Genomic DNA, 21,797 nt, shown 5'->3' on the forward strand with positions numbered 1-21,797 from the left:
TGTTAGGCTTCAAAGTATAAGTTTTGGGAAAAAAAAATTCCAAACCATTCCATTTTAGCTGTCTCTTGACACCTTAAAATAGGGAAATAAATAAGGAGTAAATCTTGTAATCCTCAGTGAAAGTAATGTAAAATTTTAAACTCCTTTTCATAGAGGAAAAGAGCACAAACACAGCAAGGCCCTCTGTGTGGCCAGAAGAGGACTGGGGGATCAGTGTTCTGTTCTTGACTCCAGCTGGCTTTTGGTGTGGCTTGTGCAATTGAAGTTTCTTTATCTATACTTCTTCCACTTCAGCTGCCTGAACAGCTTTTGCAAAGACATTCAGGACCCTCAGAGAGGAGGCATCCCTCGTGCTGGCAATTTCAGCAAATCTGAACTTTATTCTCAAACAATAGATTATTTTGAATGGTCTTACAGCTTTACCTTTTTCTCATCTCTATATCAGTTAACTCAGTCATCTGTTTTTCTACTGCACTTAAAACCAGTTGAGAATATTTTATTTTATATTAATACAGTTTGTCTTTGAAATGGTGAAGGATTGGTTTGGCTTTTTGCTGAGCTGAACTGAATTCTGCAACCTCAACACACAACATGGGACAGTCATTTCACTGTTTGAAGTTCAGTTGCAAAAAAAAATTACTTGATCAAAAACATGTTTTGTGTTAAATTATTACTGTTATGTCATACAGTCGTATTACCTTAAGGTGTGATTTTAGGTGCAAGTTGTATAACACTTACCTAACATGAGCTCAAAAGAGAAAAGAAATATTACATACTGTATAAGCTTTTCATAAGGAAAAGCACTATTGCACTGCACTACAAAGCTGATGTTGGAATTGCCTTCCTTACCCTGATGTCTTTATTTACAAATATATTTAAAATACTGATCTTCTGAGTGGCAACTTTGTACAATTTCAAGAGAAGCCAGTGTTTTTACACAGATACTTTCTTTAAATTTAGTTGAATACCTGAAACCAGAGTGTTTGATACAAGAGATCTTGCTATAGAACTGCAGAACTTTTATCACTTTACCTAGAGATCATTTATTTTTACTTTTCAGATTACATGGCAAAGGTCATCTCTGTTCTGTTTTATATGATAAAGGATTATCAGTATATTTCAGAAACTCTAGTCTTCAGCTCAGACAGACATCTTTCACTAGTACACGTTCACCTTCTAAAATACTTCTATATAAAAGATCATTTAAAAAGAACTAGCATTTCCAAATAACAAAACCTGTATGAACAGGTTGAAAGTTATTTCAATGCAAGTCACCAGTTGGTTAAACAGAAATAATCACCAGTCACACAAGAAATAATGATTGTTTGTAAAAAGACCATGTTACGGCAGAGCTTGACCATTAACCAGTTAGTACATATTAAAGAAAATTCATCTTGTGTATACATCTAACATGGAAACAACTGCATGAAAGATTGTATTTATTTATATATTTCACACAGGCAGGGCTCTTAATAGCTAATTACACCAACTTCATATACTAATGAAGTAAGCAAATTTAGGCCAAATTTTAAGAAAAAAATCTCTGAACTCAATGGAAGTTGGATACCTTCAGCACCTTTGGAAGGCCAAAAAATATACTGTTCAGTAATACCACATGCCAAATATCTTAGAGAGTCAAAACCAGGCCACTGGAATCCCAGCTTTAAGTCCTCTGCTCTAAGTGCGTATTTCCCATGAATGGAGCTTTCTCTCAAGGACTGTACTGTAAAGTCATAGATGTGTCCTCATAATAAGATTTAAAAAAACAGAGTTGCCAAAAAACTGAAATGTTCCCTGCAAAACTGTCAAAAAAGAGCAAGCACTTGTCAGCTTGAAACACTAATTTCCCAGTACTGATGAAACATATACTACGTAGTAGAACTTCAAATCACAATAATTTAAATCTTTATGAAATTTTAGGAATTAGCATTTCTTTCCATATGAATTTTATGTATTTTGATGTGTTACAAGAACAAAAAAAAAATACAAAAAAGTATGCAGCTTCTTTTAAAAGAACTCCTTAAAAACTTCAATGACAGGTTGTTATTAGTTACTTATTACATTCTTATAAGCATCTGCCAGCAACTGAAGCATGTGACTGAAGTTCTACTGTATCATGGCAAAAGCAGTAACATCATATAAGAAAAAAAAATTAAAAATACAGAATTTGTTTTTGCTTCATAAAGCATTTAACACTGATCCACTGCACAAGTGAACATGAACACAATGCAGATTTCTCAAGCACCTTCTACATGAAGTATACTAAAAAAAAAAAAAAAAAACAAACAAAAAACTTCAAACCACAATCTATATCACCCAAAAGTTAAATGCTTTGAAAGACAAGGAATGAAGCAAAATATACCATGAACAATATGGTAGATCTTCACACTGCACTGCTTTTAGCAAAGTACATTTCCTGTATTTGTTAACAGTTTGTAACATTGGGGAAAGGAGAGTGGCGACTATTCTGGCACATCCTTTTCCTGCCTAGCCTAGGAAGCAGACAACTTTTACCTGCTTTTCACTATGATGTGCCTTCATGTTAGCAGTTCTGCCTGTGCTGACTGAATGCCAGAGCAGAATGGCAGGTTAACTCCGAAAACAACTTCCCACAGTGTCTGTAAACGACTTTGAGATTCCTTCCCTTCTCAAGGCAAGGAATTTTAAGGTACATTAGCATGCACTCAGAGCTGACACATTTTCAGTAATTTCAGGCAAGACAAAGACAGCCCACGGATAGACACTGCTAGTTATGTACATGTGTTTCTATGACTGCCTCCCATCAGAACATGCTCAAGTCAAGCCCTCTGAATTGCATCTTCCTAGTTTTTAAAGACCAGTTAAAATGTTTGCTGCTTTAAATCTTCAAGAAAAAAACCCCCAAAACTACTTTGACTGTAAGCAGTACTAAACAACTTAAAGAACCAGGATTTAAAGGTAGGACCTACTACTGAAAGTCCATAGGGATTGATGCCCTTAGGGTTAATCTGCACCTTCGTGTCTGTATTTGCACCCTAAACCCCAACAATTTATGTTAGAACCTGATTAATTATTGTGATGAAAATCAACACTTACTCTCCTTTGAAAACTTCAGGCAGAATTTCTGTTTAGAATAATAAAAATATTTTAACTGCATCTATGCAAAGGTGCTCACTCCTAAACAGAGAGATCAGTAACTGTAGACAGGATACAAGGAAAGCGCAGGGAGAAAATTGTGGGGCAGTAAGGACAAACTTTCAATGCAGGATCAGAAGACCTGAATATAAGCACGTAGGCCAGCAGCAGCAAACTTTTGGCACAAGCTTATTCATTATCATCACCACCAAGGAGTCTCTTGGTTTTAAAAATCACATTTGGCATCAGACACCACAGTGCTTTGGCACCAGTGGTCCAGATAAACCTCACACCCGAAATAAATACTTATCTTTGTGTTTTTAAACACACACAGAAAAAGTAGAAACAAATGAAAGAAACTGCTCAATGAGAAGCAGCCTATATTTGAAAGATGTTAGGATAAAAAACAAAAAAACAAACACTATTCCTTATAAAAAAGGGGGTGAGATGTAATCACAATATACTCAAAACAGGCTACAAAAGAAATATTTTAAATTTAACCTCAGAAAGGTTGATAAAATTAGTTTACTTTGTATTTACGGCATATTTTGATAGTAATCTCACACTAATGGAGAAAACGGCTTTGTTCATCAGGCATTTCCTTTATGCTTATCAATTAAAAAAATCAAATATTTAGTCTAACATTGTCTTTTATAGATTAAACATGAGATTGGAATGAATTTTTGCTTACTGATTTTAGACCAAACCTCACCTGCTGCGCAATTTAGTGGCTAAAATGCCAGTGCTTCTCCTATTTAAGAAAGAAAAGTATATCTTCAGCCATGCCAGTGAACAGGCATGTATAAATTACTGATACTGGAAGTATATAAATAAATATAAATTACTTATACTGGCCTATTACCTCATTGCTGGGGCTTACTGTATCTCATTTAAAAAAATACTCAGGTTTTAAAAGAAGAGAAAACAAGAGCAATGAGATCTAGATTGCCTGATCAAAGTGATGAAACAGAAATCACTTTTGGAATTGAGCCTACTTCCCAAATGCACATTTTTCTCTCCTTCTCTCTGTATCTGTATAGAGAAGAAAAAACACAGTGTTTGTAAGCTCAGTGGTACATTTTAAATTTTAAAGTTCATGATTTTCTCCCAAGAATTCAAATAGCAAAGAAAATAAAGGTTTTTGTTTTAAAGGGAAGGAGTAAGGGCAGGCAAAACTCCTGATACACATGCCAATTAGAACAGCAGCATTTCAGTAACTTTGGTATGACTGACGTGTTCACAGAAAAAAACATAACAATGATTTAAATCCATTCACTCTAGCTAATAACTTCAGGCAAATTAAGAGCAATTTACATAGTATTAAGACTAGAAATTATTTTACATTGAATTAAGTTACTATATAAGCAAAAAGCAATTGACAAGAGATTAACACTTTAGCAGTAAGAGAACAACATGCTAAAAGTGAGGCATGCCATTTACCATACTAAAGCAACTGCTTTATGTAGCCCTATTTTATATATATACTGTATATAAAGGAGGCTGAGTCTTCTGCACAAGGAATGATGTTTCGGATGATTGTGACTAATGTCTGTCTGTCTTCCCTCAAGTCGGGAGTGGGGGCAGGGGAGGGCTTGGGGGGAAGGAAGCATAATTTTGTCCACAGTTAGAAAAATTATAGATCTCATGCAATCCAAGTTACCTCAAGCAAACATTCTGGTAAGGTTTAGATATCTATCTCCAAAAGGCAATACAGTTGCAGCTTCAAACAGTTCTATTTTCCCTCTCATATTTCCTTCTCCTCCTTTCGTAATTATACTTCAAATATTCTCAAAATACTGTATAATTTCCACAAAACGTTGATTATCACTGGGTATTACTTTCTGAATTACATATAGAAAATCCTTTATTTCCTGCCAGAATCTAAATTACTACTCTTTTTTTTTTTTTTTTTTAAGCACACTTGGGAAAAAAAAAAAAAGTAGCCCACTTCTCATTTTACCCATTGTGAACTCATGCAGAAAGAAAAATCCCAGGTATCTCAAATTCACTAGAGAAGATCATGTTTGCTTGATGCTTGAAGGTTCTTGATGGATGTTTGGGCTTATAAATGAAACACCTTCAGTGTGGCATTACACCTACACATGCCTAAGTATTTGAAACAGCCCAATCAAGCAGCAATTCTTGTACTCATGCATTCAAAATGTAAACACTTACTGCCTAGACTGTAGACTACCTGTTGGTTCACCACTGAAAGAGGAAGGTCTCTTTCTCCCCATGCTCCACATGGTTTTCCCTTTTCCCACCATTCTTCCTTCTTCACATCTTCCTACTCTCAGCATCATGGTCCTATCTCTTTCTCAAAGTCACACCAGCCATTATCACACCTTCCAGTGAATCAGTTCGTCTCACTAAAATGACAGAAAGCTGTAATTTCTTTGATGTTTGTTTTCTGCTGTTTTGGAGAATTAAATGACTCCACAGATGAGCCAAACAAGTATCTGAGCCAGCAAAAAGCAAACAGGAAAAATGCATGCCAGGAGTGCAGGTATGGGAAAGATGAGAGCAGGTAACTCCACTTTACTGTGTCAGGACACTACACATTTTGTTTACTATTTCTCTTGACAACACCACCTCAGCTACTCCTCAGAACGTTCTGACATGTAAGTGTACATATACAACACACTATATACATGTGTATGTGTGTGTATACAGTAAGTAGCAGATTCAAATACTATGGCACAAGGACTGGATTCACAAAAGGACTTTTCAAGTTACTGGAGACAGAGTGCATTAGGAGTCTTGCCCTTTATGTCCTACTATTTTGCAAGTTTCTCCCTTCGAGCAGAGATCTAGTCAGAGGAAGAAATGGGGTTAGATTAAGAAGATACCAAAGAAAACCATAAACAAAGCCCATCCTTGAATTCACAAGAAAAAAAGTGCTAAACATGCCAAGAAGTTTTACCAAGGAAATAAGTTAACAGAAGGAATAAAGTAAATAGAATTTACTCTGGTAAATATTTAATATTGTATTACACATCAGTAAATTTGCATGATCATAAACTTTATAGAGTTATTTTATCTATATTTGAAAGAAAATATAAAAACTCCCACAGAACTAGAAGGAAGCATGTGCAGCACAAACAGTGATTTTGTTTAGAATACTGAAGACCTAGGAGGCCACTCAGTTCAGTATCAAACGTGACAAAAGCATGGAGAACTTCATCAGAGTGACCAACATGGGCATGGTTTTACAACCTGCCTTAAAGATCTGAAGGTCAGAAATCAGCAGCAGAAACCACAGATAAAGTACACTCTGATACAATGCAAGATTTTAAGCAGCAGCTCAACAGCTGAGATGCATCAACAGAAGTGTTACATTTGATAGAAGCCGAAGAGCTAATCTGAAGCAACAGATCAAATATTTAATCAGAGACAGTGGTGAGCAACAACAAACAAGGCCAAGCCCTGAGCACTGTGGGTGGTTCAGCCCTCCCAGTGGTGACACTGAAGAGGAGAAAGGGTGAGAGGAATAGAGAGCCACCCTTGCAATGGAGGCAAACTAAGGGCGACACCTACGAGGAATTAAGCTGAGTAGTTAAGGGGGGATTCACTAACACTGTACGCCCCCCAACATGAAAGCCAAAGAATAATGTATTAGGCAGTGGTGTGAAAACAGCAATATATTAACTGTGAAAAATTATAGTGAAAATGAACCCGAGGAAGAAGGAAAAAAAAAAAGAACCAAAATAAGAGGTTACCAAACCTCTGTCAATTTTCTAACCCTCTTGGTAACCCCTGGAGATGTTTAATTTTGAAGCTACTTCTTCTGGTTAGCTAGGGATGTTAAAATCTGAAGAACACGCACAGTTTTCCACTACTTTAAGTTGTTTATGTGCCATTTACTCATTGGTACAATTAATAAGAGTTTTGTCCTTTTATTGTCAACTCTTGTATTTGCTATCAGGCTCTAATACTCAACCAAAGTAGAATGGAAGACAAGATTTCCTTTCTTCTTTTGCACACAATGGTAATTCTGAAAATGCTTAGTAAGCTGTCTTATTTTTACACTCTTCAAGTTAATAATGAACCAGTATTCAGTGTAATTGAATACATTAACTTGGGGAAAGGCAGGGAAAGAGAGCCAAAACGCTCCAAATTCATACTGTACACAACACACAAAATGTGACAACAGGGACAATACTTTTTGGAAAGAAAAGCCTGGGCAATTACTTCAAAGCATACAAGCAGAATATTTACTAGTAATCACCTTTCTTTATACTCCTCTGTTCATTCATTTCTGGTAAGAATTCACGCAGCATTCCTAAGCATGAGGCTTACAGCAACACTTCTTTCAGGAAGGAGAACATAAGACGACCTCCATAAAACGTCCTGCCAACAGTCTTATAAAAATATCACAGTGAAGTAAATGAGATTAGTTCACTGCTGAGTTGCTTACCAGACATGCGTCTGCTCGAATCCAATCTCTGAGGAGGTACTTGTTTCCAGAGAAACTCTATTTTAAAATACCCATGGCTGCAGTTACACGGGGATTTGGTAAACAGAAAGGCAGGTAAACAGAAACTTTGTCAAAATTATTTATATATACATACTGTACTTATGTACAGGAAAGAAATAAAATGCACAAGGGCACTACCATACACCCAGAGAAGGAAGTGTTACTTTCGTTTTCTCATGCTTAAAATACAGCATATCAAATGGGAGTTCAGAATATGGTTGTTTGGGACAGTGGGCTAGCTTTGGAAAGAGAATTTGGGAGGTAGAAAAAGTCAGATCTAAGACATGTACCAAACCCAAATAAAACTATTTCAGTACAAATACCAAAATGCCTGCATGTCAACCAAAAAAAAAAATATTACAAGCACTCCTCAGTAAAACAGCTGTGTAACACATTATCCTGGCAGTTACATATTTTAAAAGGAAAGGATGTAGAAATCAGGAGGTGGGAAGGGGAATTTTCCAATATTCACCTGAAGACATAAAAGTAAAGCTTGCCTGCTTTTCAAACTTCAACTGGTAGCTAGCATTTCTGTAAATCTCCCAAGGTATTCACAGCAGTAAATACTCACCATGGTCAGTCTAACGCTGCTTGTTATCTTAAAAAATTAGAAACAACTTTGTAAATTGTTTGGCTAATGACAAGGAAATAATTTGAGTAATGGATACTTCGAAAGAATCAGTGATTTTTCAAACGCCTTTAACCTCAGTAACAAATGAACACAGACACACGTAGCCTCAAACACCTGCACAGTATTCAGCTTTTCTCAGCACTGCACCTGTCTTCTGTTCACTGATTTTTGAATATATAAACAGTGGTGTAATCTGATTGCTACAGCACTGCCTACAGGTTAAAAGGTTAGTGTACAAGAGTCAAAGTAATTTGGTAACTCTTTGTAAAAATAGCTTATGAATAGCTATTACTATTTAAAATAAAGACAAATCGTTCTTTAGTACTAGGGGGTCTTTGTGGCTTTTTTAAAGGTCTGTCTGTACATAATTAATTTCCTAGTTCTTCCAAAAGCCAGTTCCCTTTATTACTACTGTGACCGAAATAAATGTATTCTTTCCTTGGCAAGCTTACCTTAAGGCTTAGCAAATCACTTTCTACTAGTATCACAGAGAAATCTAGCATCAATTAGTTCTCCTACCTGCTAATTTCGTCTTTTTGAAGTTAACAGGGTCATTTAACATTTTTGCAGTTAAAACTGGCAGCTTCAATCATTTTTAATCAGTTCAAAACCATGATTTCAATATGAAAAAAGAACCAATGTAAATAGTAAGCAGCAATTCAAAATACTAAAAAGCTCCATGTTAAACTATTACTAAAGCTTTAACAGAAATGACCAAATGCTACATTCATAGAAGAAAATCTTTCTCTTGGTGAAAATAACTACCACCCAGGTACAACTAACTGCCCTTTAGAGAAAAATCAGTCCTTTAGAGAAAAATCAGAAAAAATAAGCTCAAAAGATTTAAGTAACTGTAGGTTAATACTGCTCACATTCAAGTGATCTTGTTCACAACACACCTAAGTCCTGAACTTCATCAGAATTTGAACCGCCACCTTAGGCGACATGCGGAACAACCGGCCAAGGCCCTGAGCAAGCTGTTCTATGCGGGCCGTGTGTTGAGCTGGAGTTTGGCCCAGAGGGTCCCTCAGAGTCACTTTCAACCTGTGTGATCTATGAATCTATATCTTACAATGTCCGGGGTTTGAGTGAGCGGTGGAGTTTTTTTGGTGGCAGGGGAGGGGGCTGTAGGGGCGGCCCCCTGTGAGAAGCTTCTCGAAGCTCCCCCAGCTCCAAGTCAGCTCCACCTCTGCTCAAAAATTGAGCCCATCAGCTGCGCCTCTGTGATAACGTATTTAAGAAGGGACGTGGTGACGGGCAGTGGGACTGGTGAGGAGGAGTTGCTGCAGCTGCGTGAACACCAAGGGCAGTGGGGGAACGGAGGAAGAAAGGAGGGGGGAGGTGTGCCGGAGCAGAGACCCCCCTGTATCCTGTGGGGAGATGGCAGGGCAGCTCCCCCTGCCACCCATGGAGATCTACGGTGGAGCAGACATTGATTTATGGCCTGTGGCTCCTGCTTGATATAATCAAGGTGCTGTGCCCGAAGAAGGCCGGGGTCTCATGGGAAAAGGCAGCCCCGCTGCTGTAATTCAGCGCTGGGAGGATTGCAGCATGCGGGGGAGTCCCACGCCGGAGCAGCTCGGGAAGGGCTGCAGCCGTGGGAGGGAATCCAGTCGGAGAAAGTTGGTGACCCACGACGGAGCAGTGTGGGGAACGCTGTGGCCTGTGGGAGGGACTTATGTCAGAGAAAGTTTGTGGAGGACTGTCTCCTGTTAAAGGGGGATCAGGATGGAGCAGGGGGAAGTTCCAGAAGCTCCCCCCGCTGAAGATGGAGAAGTGGCAGCACTGACTGCACCCCCCATTCCCTGCCCCTGCGCCACTGGGGGAGGAGGTAGAGATATCGGGAGCAGAGCTGAGCCCGGGAAGAAGGGAGAGGTGGGGGGAAGGTGTTCTCAAGATGTGGCAATGCTTCTCACTGTCCTACTCTGTTACGTGTTGTTAGTGTCTGTAATAAATGTGTGTTCTTCTTTTTCTTCCCCTAACGAGTCTGCCTTTTGCTCATGACCATAAAAGGGGATTTTTTCCCCATCCCAGTCCTATCTCTAACCCCAAGCCTGGCTCTCTGTCCCCTCTTATTGCTGGAAGAGAAGGGGGAGAGAGTGGCTGAGTGGTGTTTGGCTGCTGACCAGGCTCAAACCACGACAACAAGTTGCGAGGAAAGGGGCAAGAAGACAGACAGAAAGACAGACAGGCAGAAAAAACACTTCTAGCATAGCCAGGCCATGTGATATGTGGCACGTGAGGCAGTGTTTTTCAGAACAATATCAAAACTAGAGAAGGAGATGAAAACAAGAGCATTAAACACAGGATTAAAGTAAACATTCTTGGGGGAGCAGGGGAAGTGCACCAAATATTCCTTCCCTAGTTTAAGAATCCAATAACATTTTGTTTGCTGCCCATCACAATGCAACATAAAACCAAAACCTTGAATTTGATGCTTGCAAACACAAGCAGCAGCCACACTCCACAAGACTTGCAGTACATGGCCTAAAAAATGCTAAGTATTTTCTGGGAAAAAAAGAGCTAGTCAGAATTCCAACTGCAAATTATTAAAAATATCAAAATTCAACATCAAATTAGATACTAACACTACTCTTTCAGTATGCTTTGTATAACTAATTATTACGAAAGTTGAAATGATTGTGAATAAAAGTGATTCCTTCATGTTTATATCCACCTTAGGCCTTCACATAAAAATGCTAGATTTTCTATCTGTAACTTCACAACAGAATCTGATTTTAAACTGTTGAAGTTAAGACAAAATTCTGAGAAGTAAACATATAACAAGGACTGAAAGAGAAAGCATTCTTGATGGACGATTTTATATTAATATCTGGAAGGAATAATTACCGCCTGCATTCAAATATATTCTGTTTTTTCAATGAAAACAGATTAAGAACAGCATCTTAAATAAAGATGTGGAAAGCATCTGATATGACAGATATTAAAGTATCCTTTGAAAACTCATTTTTGTTAGCAATCACAAAACAGCGATTTTTTTTGTCTGTATCTTGAATATATTCTGCCTTAGTTTCCTAACTACACAAACATGAAGGCAGTTTTCTCCAGGACAAATTTGTTTTGAAAGCTGCAACAGAAGTGATTTTGTTTACTTTCCAATACAGCAGTGATACATCACACATAAAGAACGAGATGCTTCACAGGATTTCAATGTTTTCGAATTTCATCTTACTTTCTATTCTTTACTTAATGACCAATTTGTTTGGAGACTGATGTAGGACATGCCACAAGATCTCAACAGATTCAGAGAATGGATGGTAGCTAGCACTGTATTCTAATACAGCGGACAGCTGGTCATACAGTGTCTTGATGTGCGTTTATGTCAAGGATTTACATAAATCCTTCTCTTATGGATTTCATCACTGTAAAATCTCCAGCTGTGAGCACAGTATAGGTATATATGTGCAACAGAAATACTTATGAATTGGCTTCCATTCACTGTCCCTCACTTACTAACATGAGAGCTACATTCCAACTCTACTCCTATTTATGCTATGGTGGAAGAAGAAAAGTAGGTAAAAGAAACAACTTCTATATGGACAAGTCCTATACACGAGTAACTCTAAGGAGTAGGGGTTTTTTGTTGTGCTTGTCAAACATTTTGTAAGCCAATAAAAATCAACCGTATGCAGAAAAACTGGTTGTTTTGTTTTGGTTTTGGGGGGGTTAATTTTCTATTGAGAAAAAGCCAGTCTCTGAGAAACAACTTAATGGAGCAGACTGGGAAGGGTTTGCTTCACTGCAGCCGTGCCAGCCCAGGTAACGGCACCATGAGGAGTACAGATCTGCCCAGTTTCCTCAGGCTTTGATTCAGCACGTGAACCATGATGGAGATTAGACCAAACTGCAGTTTGGATCCTGGACTCTCACAGAGCAATATCCTTGGAGAGGGAGTGAAATATAGCAGAAGACACAAAAAAGAGCTCTGAAAGCTAGCTAAATCTGGTTTTCACATGACTGCCACCTGATTTTAGACTTCAACCAGAAAGCTCTTTTGCTTTAAGAGCATACACTTCCAGTATACTTCTGAACACTACTACCTCAAAAATAAAAACCATTTCAGTTCATCTTATTTATCTCATAACAGGAATAGAAAGCAAATACGAGGACAGAAGAATTACTGGGTACACAAACTACTGTCCCTTCTGTCTCAGGAGCATTTTAGTTGAAAATAGTTATGTTAAAGTACTAATGTCAAAGTTCCTGTGCTCGTAGCTTTTCTTGGAACAACATCAAGACTTTGAACTCCTTCAATCTGAAATTACAGAGCAACTGCTAGACTCAATAGAAGTTGCATAATCAGCCTGAAAGACAGTTAGAGTTACATATTTCAGAATGTTTTTTAAAAAGCACATAAACCCTACTTTAAGTTTTAGATCAGCTTCCTCAGCTTCTTTGTTATTCATTTCCAAGCTGAAATGTTCCTCTGCTCCCAAGTGAAAAAAGGGTATGTAGTTTGATTCTTTACTAAAATTATGTACACTTTGAAAGAAAACATTAATTTCAGATTCGTGTCTTAATAGAGCACTAAAATAACATTCTTCCATTCAGACTATTGTCACTTTACTTTTTTTTTTTTTTTTTTTTTTTGGTAGCAGTTAGGCTAAATTAGGTTTCAAACTCTTCCTAGGTTTTCATACAAGATAATGCATACCTGAAAGATAGTCAAAATCTTGATTTCTTGGCTTAAAAGAAAATCTCTGTAAAGGTAGTGAACAAAGGGGTAATTTAAAGTGGATCAACCAGCTTTCTGGGTAGCCAGCAATATTCCTTGAATTACTGCTAAAATTATGCTCCTAAATTATCTTACACATTTTCTGGTTTGTAACTGACACACATGCACAAAAATGATGCTTCCACTTCTAGTGGAAGAAGTGTAATTAAAAGCAGTGATTATCCAACTGACCCCTAGATATGCAACAACAAAAACCTACTCCACAGCAAAAAGACTTCAGACATATTCAATTATCCAGCAGATTTTGAGAGATATTTACTAGTACTTAATGCAGTGGAATGGAAGTCTAAACAACTCAGCAAATAAAAAATCCATAAACATCTTCTCAGATCTTTAAGCATGCTCTAATACATAAATTACTATAGCCACCATGCTGGAACAGGATAACATTTGAACTGACACAAATCAATGCCAGGTTATAGTCTGGTGAAAGGAAATTTTATTTCAGAATCAACTCTTCTGAGCGTCAGCCTCACTTCATGAACCTACACAAATAAGAGATTCCACTGCATTGTAATAGGAATAGCAGATTTAGTCTGGTGGTAAAAACAGACAGGCACACTTTTCCTCTTCTCCTCCGCCCCTATCACTCACACAAGCAGTTAAACTCTGGTGATTCCTTGCCTCCTCCACTGGATTGAAGCCCTTTTAACATCTACATCTTCCACTGCAAAAAAGTTTAAAAGAAATGTTTCTGTTTCTCAACTGCCTATTTTAAAGATATCTACATTTCCTCTCCTTGAAAATATTCATATAATGTTTTCAATTTTAGATTAAATTCAGACTTGAAATATGCTGCAGATCTTAGTGGAAAGATCTTGAATATAATTTCTATTCTAAACCTAATATCAGGAGAGATGACATTTAAAAAGTATGTATGTAAAGTCTTGTTCAGTTTTGGTAAACAAACAAAAAAAAAAGGACCTATAAAAGCAGCAGCAACATAACTAGCAGCCTGGAACAATGACCATATTAGGAAATCTTGAAAGAATTGGGATTGGCTCTAAATTAAGAAAGGAAACTAAAGGACATAATGGCAGGAATATGTAAAATAATGATTAGCGCTGTGCTGAGCTATTTTTCCTAACACCTCGCTTCCTCTCATACCACAAAAAACGTAGCACTGGCCAGTGAAATTGGAAGAAGAAATTGAAAATGTATATATATAATGTGTCATTAGCTTGTAAACTGCATGTGACCATTGTATTAAAGACTGCAAAAAAAGATTATATACTTATGTAGGAGTTAACAACACCAAGAACTTCACTGTGAAGGATTAAAGTGTACATGGAATACAATCAGCTTTTCAAAGTTCACAGCAGACCAACTGATATGGTCTAGGAAAAACACTCCGATGGATGTTCCTTAACAACCCACTGCACAACTTTTCTGTGTGGTTGTTTTCGTAATTAATCTTAATCTGCTATGTCTATTGCTGATTGCTTTTATGCACATGTCAGATTAAATGGACCATTTCCATCCCTGGCCTTCAATAAAAATTCTTCAAAACATAGAATTTTTAACTTACTCTCATCCATGATTGTCACTGGGATTCTTTCAATAAATGTATTTTATTTATCTTTTGTGCAGGCATGAAAACAGAAATTTTATTTTTAGCTTCAGTAAATGAAAAAAAATTAACTTTCAGAACATTCAATTCCTCCTGCAATTAAATGATGAAACCAGAACTATAATGTAACTCTCAGATTATATGTTACTGCAGCTCAATTTCATTACTTTAAGAAAGAGATTTCAAAAGCTTAGTGATCATTTCCAAGTTGAAATCCCTGAACAGTTTAAAACTTGGATAGCCTTTTGTCACCCTACCATCAGTACATTAAAATCTCGAACTCTTTACAGACACTGCACAATTTCCCTTCATCTCCTGTTTATGTATTTAAAAGAGTAAGAAAAATTTTTGGTACAAAACAGTAGTCCTATCAAGAGTTCCAATATTTCAATCAAGCCACATCTTCCTAGTGAAATAGGAAGCCTGAAAACAAATTTTTAAACTATGCAATTTCAACAACAAATGTCAGAAATGTACTTAAAAACCATTTGTGCCAAGTTTTTAAGCTCTTACAAATGGAGAGTCATATTCTTTTTTTCATTTTCTGCGATATGTGGATTTATTTTTAGGCTTTTAAGGGAAGCCTTATTTAAAGTAAATTATAAAGGATCTCCCATGCAGAATCTAAGAGGATCAATAGAGCAGGTACAATGGATATTGTATACTTGTATACATACTGTTGATCTTCATGCACATTTATCCTGCAGCATAATGTTAAAATAAGTGATAACTGAAGAGATTTGGAAAAAAATTACAAAATCAAAATTATAAAAATCAAGAGTTTCAATACGTTGGCAATTACTTTCTAACAGTTTCTAGTAAGGAAGTAAAAGAAATTTCAAATAGTTAGTTTAAGGCATTTTAAGTTCTCAAGTTTAGCAAGTAAAAGTACAAAATGCTTCCTGTTTAATATACTTTGATTAAACAATTTTACAATATGTAAATAAATACAATATGGGCAGCCTTGCTATTTCAATCAAAATGTTACTTCTTCACTAATAAGAGGCCTTACATTTACACAATCCACAACTGATAAAAGTTATGATTCCCAGTTAGATCACAAATACAAAACCTAAATAAAAAAGTAAACGCAAAAAAAGGAGAATCAAATCTTACCCATTCTTGAAATATAAAACATGTGCTCTTTGAAGTCCTGTTTCCAGGAAAAAACCAAGTTCTTGTTCATGTGCAGTGGGCCCTGGCTTAGGGCTTCTGTTTTGTAGATTGGCATTAATTACCTAAGAGAATAAAAGAAAAAGGAAAAAAAAAATTGTTTAGGGAAAAAAAAAAAAAAATCAAGTTTTGTGGACTTTTACACAGAAGCTAGTATTTAATGTTGGAGAAATCTTTTTCATTTGTAGGTGGTAACTACCTCCTTACCTCCATTTCCACCTAAATATAAATCTTTTTGCTCTTGGCTAGACCCTTAAAGGCAATTTCTTCACCAAGCAAAAACACCACTAAGAAAAATTTTATAATACTTTTTCAGAAATTTTTATGGAGAATGGTATACCAAAGTATATGAAAAAGTATATTTGCAACCTTATTCAGTAGCAGGAGGTGATGGTAATAAAAATCTAGAAACCTGTTTGGCTACTGCTGCAGAAAGCAGTAAGAAGATTAAAAGTAATCTCCAGAATGATTTCCAAAAAACATTTTAGAAATAACCTAATTTGTATTACCTCAACATTAAAAATGATCTCTCAAAATGGAGAGCTTTCAGCTTTCATTTGCCTTCATATTCACTGCACAGTCTACCAGCCACTAAAAGACAATAGCATAACAAACAAAAAGCCCAAAGCAAAAAACCCTCAGAAAATAAAAATGTGTAAGTATTAAAAAAACAATGTGAAATACTTCTCCTTTCCCCATCACAAAGCAATGTGATTCTTTCCCCTTCCTTTACCTTGTGTGACCCTAAATGTATGTTCACAACCCCTCCTAAGACAACTGTGACATGACAGGCCTGAGGCTTGTAAGCAATAGGTCTGAAAAAGAGGGTCAGGTTGATGTTGCTAGCTTGCTTCATTCTACTAGTATTCACAAGCCAAAGAATAGAGCACAAATGTACTGTATTTTGTGCAGACATAGCTCAAAGCCTAAATAAAATGCAATAGTGTGTAACTCTTAGAAACAAGGGATACCACAAATTTTCTTTCCTTTAGAAAAAGTATACATAACACTTCAAGGGCTTCCATTAGGTGGTAAGAAACAAAAGACAAGGTTAATGGTGTAAATGAAAACAAAAGGAGGAAATAGAAGAGCCTATATATCCCTTTAAATTCAGATAAAGCCTGAAGCTTTTAAATCATGAAGCATTACGCTCTTTACAAATTCAGAGGCTAACTTTAACTTTCCATAATTCATAATCCATAATTTATAATACCGTGGAAAAAAGAAAACAGTGACTTGCCTAATATTCTGCAGAGCTGTTTGTAGGTTAGATTTTGTTAACATCAAGAAGCTCAGCTATACCAGCTTTCATCAATAAAGAGCAGGTCTCCTACATATCTTGGGTTTTAACAGTAATAGTTTCACACATACAGTGAGTTATATATTAATGAGATAAAATGACAAATGGGCTATCAAACCCCAAAACATTGTCCTGATCCTATTTACAGAACTATAAGGACTTATCTGAAGTTCATCTATATTTTAAAATTGTAGTTTTATCTGTTTACCATATCTGATGATTTTTTTATTGTCCCAGGATTGTGCCTATTAGGTGAAGCACACTCAGTTACTATTTTGGACACCCCTTTGACACAAGAAGTGTCTTGCTGACAGGTACAATGTTATTTCAGCATTTTACCTTCAAGTAGTTTTATAAAGAGGATTTAAGAGCAGTTATTTGCTCCAAATAAGTATCAACAAGATCAATTTTCAATCTGCACAGCTTCATTTTGAATTGAATTCTTTTTAAGAATTATCTGAAAAACCGGCCAGTATATACATACAGTGTAAATACTCCAACATCTGTGTTTGAAGGACAGCATAATCCTCTGTTCATAAATGAACTACCACATTGTAACAAGAGGCCAAGATCAGTACCTTGTATATACACAGTAGTTCAGAGGAGCTCTGTTCCTCTTTAGAGTACTAGCACTATTTTCTAAGAGATCAGAATGAGAGAACAGTCAGAAGGACTGCTACCAGACTTCTATTAATTCTTCTAATTTATTGTCCAGCTGTAAGTGTGCATTGAAGTCCTAAGAAAACAAGTATTAGACATATTTAATTGAGTTACCCAAATGTTGGGAACACCACATCAATGAAAGAGGAACCTCGTAATTCTCTCATTAAGCAAGTCATCCCAGCTTACCCTTTCTATCTCCTGAAGGTACAGAAGAGCAATATCCCCAGCCTTCTCATAGCATGTAACAATTTCTTGTTCACGGTCCACATGAAGGTTGCTAGCCGAAGAAGAAATTGGCAACTTCTCAAGACAGAGACCTGGAGGGGGAAAAAAAAAATAATAATTCAAATGAAGCATTAAAAACTAACATCATAAAATGCTATACCTAAAACATAATCCAGGCGAAGCCCCTTTGGTCACGAGAAGAAACAAAGAAAAAAAAAATTACCAAAAACTTATGAAGGTATGGTCCTCTGATACACACACTAATAAATATATAAATAACAGTGACCCCTCAATAGTTATAAAACCCGAAGCAGCAATTTTTTAATGCATTTTTGATTTAAAAGACATTATGACAGTCTACTACAAAAGTATCTAGTGTCTTTCCACACCAGTTTTAAATTACTGAATAGAACTTCACTTTTCCAGTGTGATCACAGAAACCAAGGCAGGGTGAAGAAAGGCACTCAAGGTAATGCTAAACTGTGCAAGGCAGAAGCACCTATAAAAACAAATACATTTTCAAAAAAATAAGGGGTTAGGAAGTATCATTTTTGCATTTAAATTTAGTGAAAGGTAGCACACTCTCATCAAGGCACAGAAGTCTTTTCCTCTCAGGTTTATCCAACGAATCCATTATCTGGTGTTTTGAAGGAGAAAAAAAAGTCTTTGCTTGTCTAAAACAAAAATCCAACTACTCTTACCATGTTATCTTCTATACACGCCACTTCTATTACAGGTATTGTCAAGATAATTAGAGAAAACAGCTGGAATGGACCTTGAGAATACTAATACATTTATCTGACCAAGGAATCAACCAACCCCAGACCAACCCCAGACACGTATCTAACCTGTTCTTAAAAGCCTCTGACAGTAGGCATGCCTTGGCCTTCCTAAGAAAATTCTCACAATTAGTATTTTTTCCAAATGTCTAGATCTCCCTCCCTAGATTAATTACTCCTAGTCTTCTTGACAGAACGATTATTCCTTTCTTTACAAAACATTCTTCCAATGTTTATCTAGAGAGAGAGAGACATGCTTGCAAGAATGTCAATTCTCACTCGTTTCTCTTTTCATGCTTCCTTGACAGCTAATAATTTTCATCTCCTCTGGACCCTCTCCAGCTAGTTACCTCCATCTTGACTCACTGTGCCAAAACTGGATACACGGCTCCACCTGAGTCTCAATAGCACTGAGTAGAGAAGAGGAAAGACCTCCTGTTTTTGATATAGGATACTTAAAAAAACAAACAAACAAACACAATAACAAAACACACACACAAAACCCAAACCAGATCAGCAAAACTTCTGTGCTTTTCCTTACATATAAGTAAAACATCATCTTCTGTTTATGATCTGCAACAGATCACTGGATCATGTTCTGCAAGCCAACTGCCTCTGCAGTCACCCCACCTTATATTTATTTGAATAATTATTTGTATTTGAAGTATAGCACTTTCCATATGTTCTTTAGAGATTTATTTCAGGTCATTCATCCAGTTTATCATCAATAAATGTTGATCCTGAAGTGCCTTCAACTGCTCCCACAGTAATATAATTCACAATTTAAATGAATAATGAATTCTCAATTCATTATCCAAGGTAATCAGAATCCATTACTGGAGAAACTAAAAACAATACCAAACACATAGGTATATATTGGCCAGATGTCTGTAGAATGCCAGGTAGTACAAACCCCCAGTTTGGAGAATAGTTTATCAAAGAGTTTCTGTTTATCAATACCGTAAGGAGGTGACATTACGTTTCATTGGAATTACAGTAGTTTTCTTACTAAATCAACTTGAAAAGACACAGCCATGGAATCTGGAGTTTGTTTATTAATAAACTCAAACCCACGCAATAGTTGTGACATCCAGATTCTTTTAAAACTTCTATTAAGTTTCAGTATCTCTCTGTAGAAGTATAACTCATCTGTATAAAAAATATCAAGCCGTATTTCTAGCTTGAGAGAATGCCTTAAGGCTGTACCAGAGTTTGTTGGCTACCTTTACCCTCCAATCCACCCTTTTACCAGTGTAAACAACACGTAGCCTACAGCTCTATTTGCTAGCTGCACATCCAGCTAAGACAAAATCCTGACTTCAGTACTAACTACTCTGCTAAAGACAAAATAAAAATCAATATAATTTTCAAAAGCTATAGCAAAAGGTTGGTTATCCTGCTACTGCAGTAGGTTTGAATGGGTCCTCTGATAAAATCTAAATGTAAGACTGATGCTGTATAGAAAGTTTGTGGCGTCCTTCACAAACATCTTCAAACTTAGCCTTTGAGGTGACCATAAAATACATTTGATGAGTGGCAATAAAAATGTCAAATGACTGAAAGCACCAGAGTTGGTAAGCGGCTCACTCCTCCCCACCCCTTCCCTCCCATGACATGAACAGCCAGTGCCCCACAGTAATCCTCCACTACATGAAACATATTACGCAACTGGCTATTTGTAGATTTGACTTGGATTTATTATTTCTATTATTTATACTTTATGGCCACAACTATAATCTTTTTAATCTGAAAAAACTCACTGTAAGAACATTCTCTCATTTTAGGTGAGAATTTTCTTTAAGATATGAAAGCACCTCAGTGCTCTGACAGAAACTTTAAGCAATGCATAAGGGATGTACAAAATTCTAAGTGTCCTTTGATGAAGTATATAATACAATTTCTTAGAGTAACTTTATTATACAACTATTATTCATTGTCTTTTTCCTGGTATGTTTATTACAACCCAGGAAAGTACATATATTTTAAGAATACAAAGCTTTGGGGCAGAAAGTTCATTTGGAGGACTACCCTGAAATGATCACTTAACAGCATGATTTGGACACTATTTTTTTGATGACACAAGGAATAATTACAATTCAATACTGTACTAAAAATGAAAACAAATCAACTAGAGGAAGAACCCTGAATAAATTATGATTTCTGTAACAGGTTAAAATTAGAGTCACTCCAATCTAGTCGTTTATTTTTTTCTTAAATACAGATTAAATTTAAGAAATACTGTATTAAGTACACAAAAGTATTACTTAATTTTAAATAGATATAAACAGCAACATAGCAATAAGAATCACGTAATATACGGCTCACTTCTTCATAAGAATACCAAGAGATGAGAAAAAGTTAATTAAAATAGAGATTATTATATTAGGCCCTTGAAAAAAAGAACAAGCAATTGGTAACAGAGAAAGTAGAAAAACATTAATTTCTTAGAAATACGTATCACACTAAGTTGCCTGTGAAGACTTTTGCATATATTTGGGTCAGTTCTCCCCTTTTTGCTCGCTTCCACACGTGCCAGGCAGGAATATCTTCTATTCTCCCTCAAAAGGGCAGGAATTTCTTCAACTGTTTATAAACTGCTTTGAGATATTTGGAAAATAGGTACGTGTTACTGCTACAAAATATTACTGCATTTATTGTAAAGGTCATGGCTATTGGTTTATCTTCTATTGGTTATTTTGGTTTATTCTATATTCAAGAATATTACATCAGTTAGTATCACTAATTGACTTTGATATTCATGGCTTTTAAGTTTAAGCCCTTCCAGTCAAAATCACCTTTAAGTAAAAGCTTCCAACAAACTGGGTCAGTTTTATTTTGGGAAGACACTTATCTCATACATATCTAGTCCTGATATCAAGCAAGATGACTCCTGAGGGAAAAGAAAGTGAGAAGCAGTGAAATGAATACGAGTCTGTACTCGTTAAGCTTGCATGTTTTGCAAAGTAGCTCTGAAATTGCTCGTCAAAAGAGCAGAACAACAACAAACAGTATTTGGGCAAGAAAAGATTATGCCTGATATTTAAATTACATGATAACTATGAAAGATTTTCTTTTAAATCTTCAAAACCTTTATAAATTATCTGTATTT

At 36.3% G+C, this 21,797-nt stretch overlaps 1 protein-coding gene across 1 annotated transcript in view; it reads right to left on the reverse strand.

Moving 5' to 3' along the window:
- The window catches only part of TTC7B (tetratricopeptide repeat domain 7B), a 142,683-nt gene that overhangs the window by 89,706 nt on the left and 31,180 nt on the right, over window positions 1-21,797 (reverse strand). The window contains exons 4-5 of the mRNA XM_033010547.2: window positions 17,871-18,001; window positions 15,665-15,786 (exon numbers count right to left, since the gene is read on the reverse strand). Of these exons, the coding sequence (XP_032866438.2) occupies window positions 15,665-15,786; window positions 17,871-18,001 (253 nt within the window). The remainder of the gene's footprint in view (window positions 1-15,664; window positions 15,787-17,870; window positions 18,002-21,797) is intronic.

Source organism: Tyto alba, unplaced genomic scaffold, assembly GCF_018691265.1.
Source record: "Tyto alba isolate M040663 unplaced genomic scaffold, T.alba_DEE_v4.0 Super-Scaffold_18, whole genome shotgun sequence".
Lineage (NCBI taxonomy): Eukaryota > Metazoa > Chordata > Aves > Strigiformes > Tytonidae > Tyto > Tyto alba.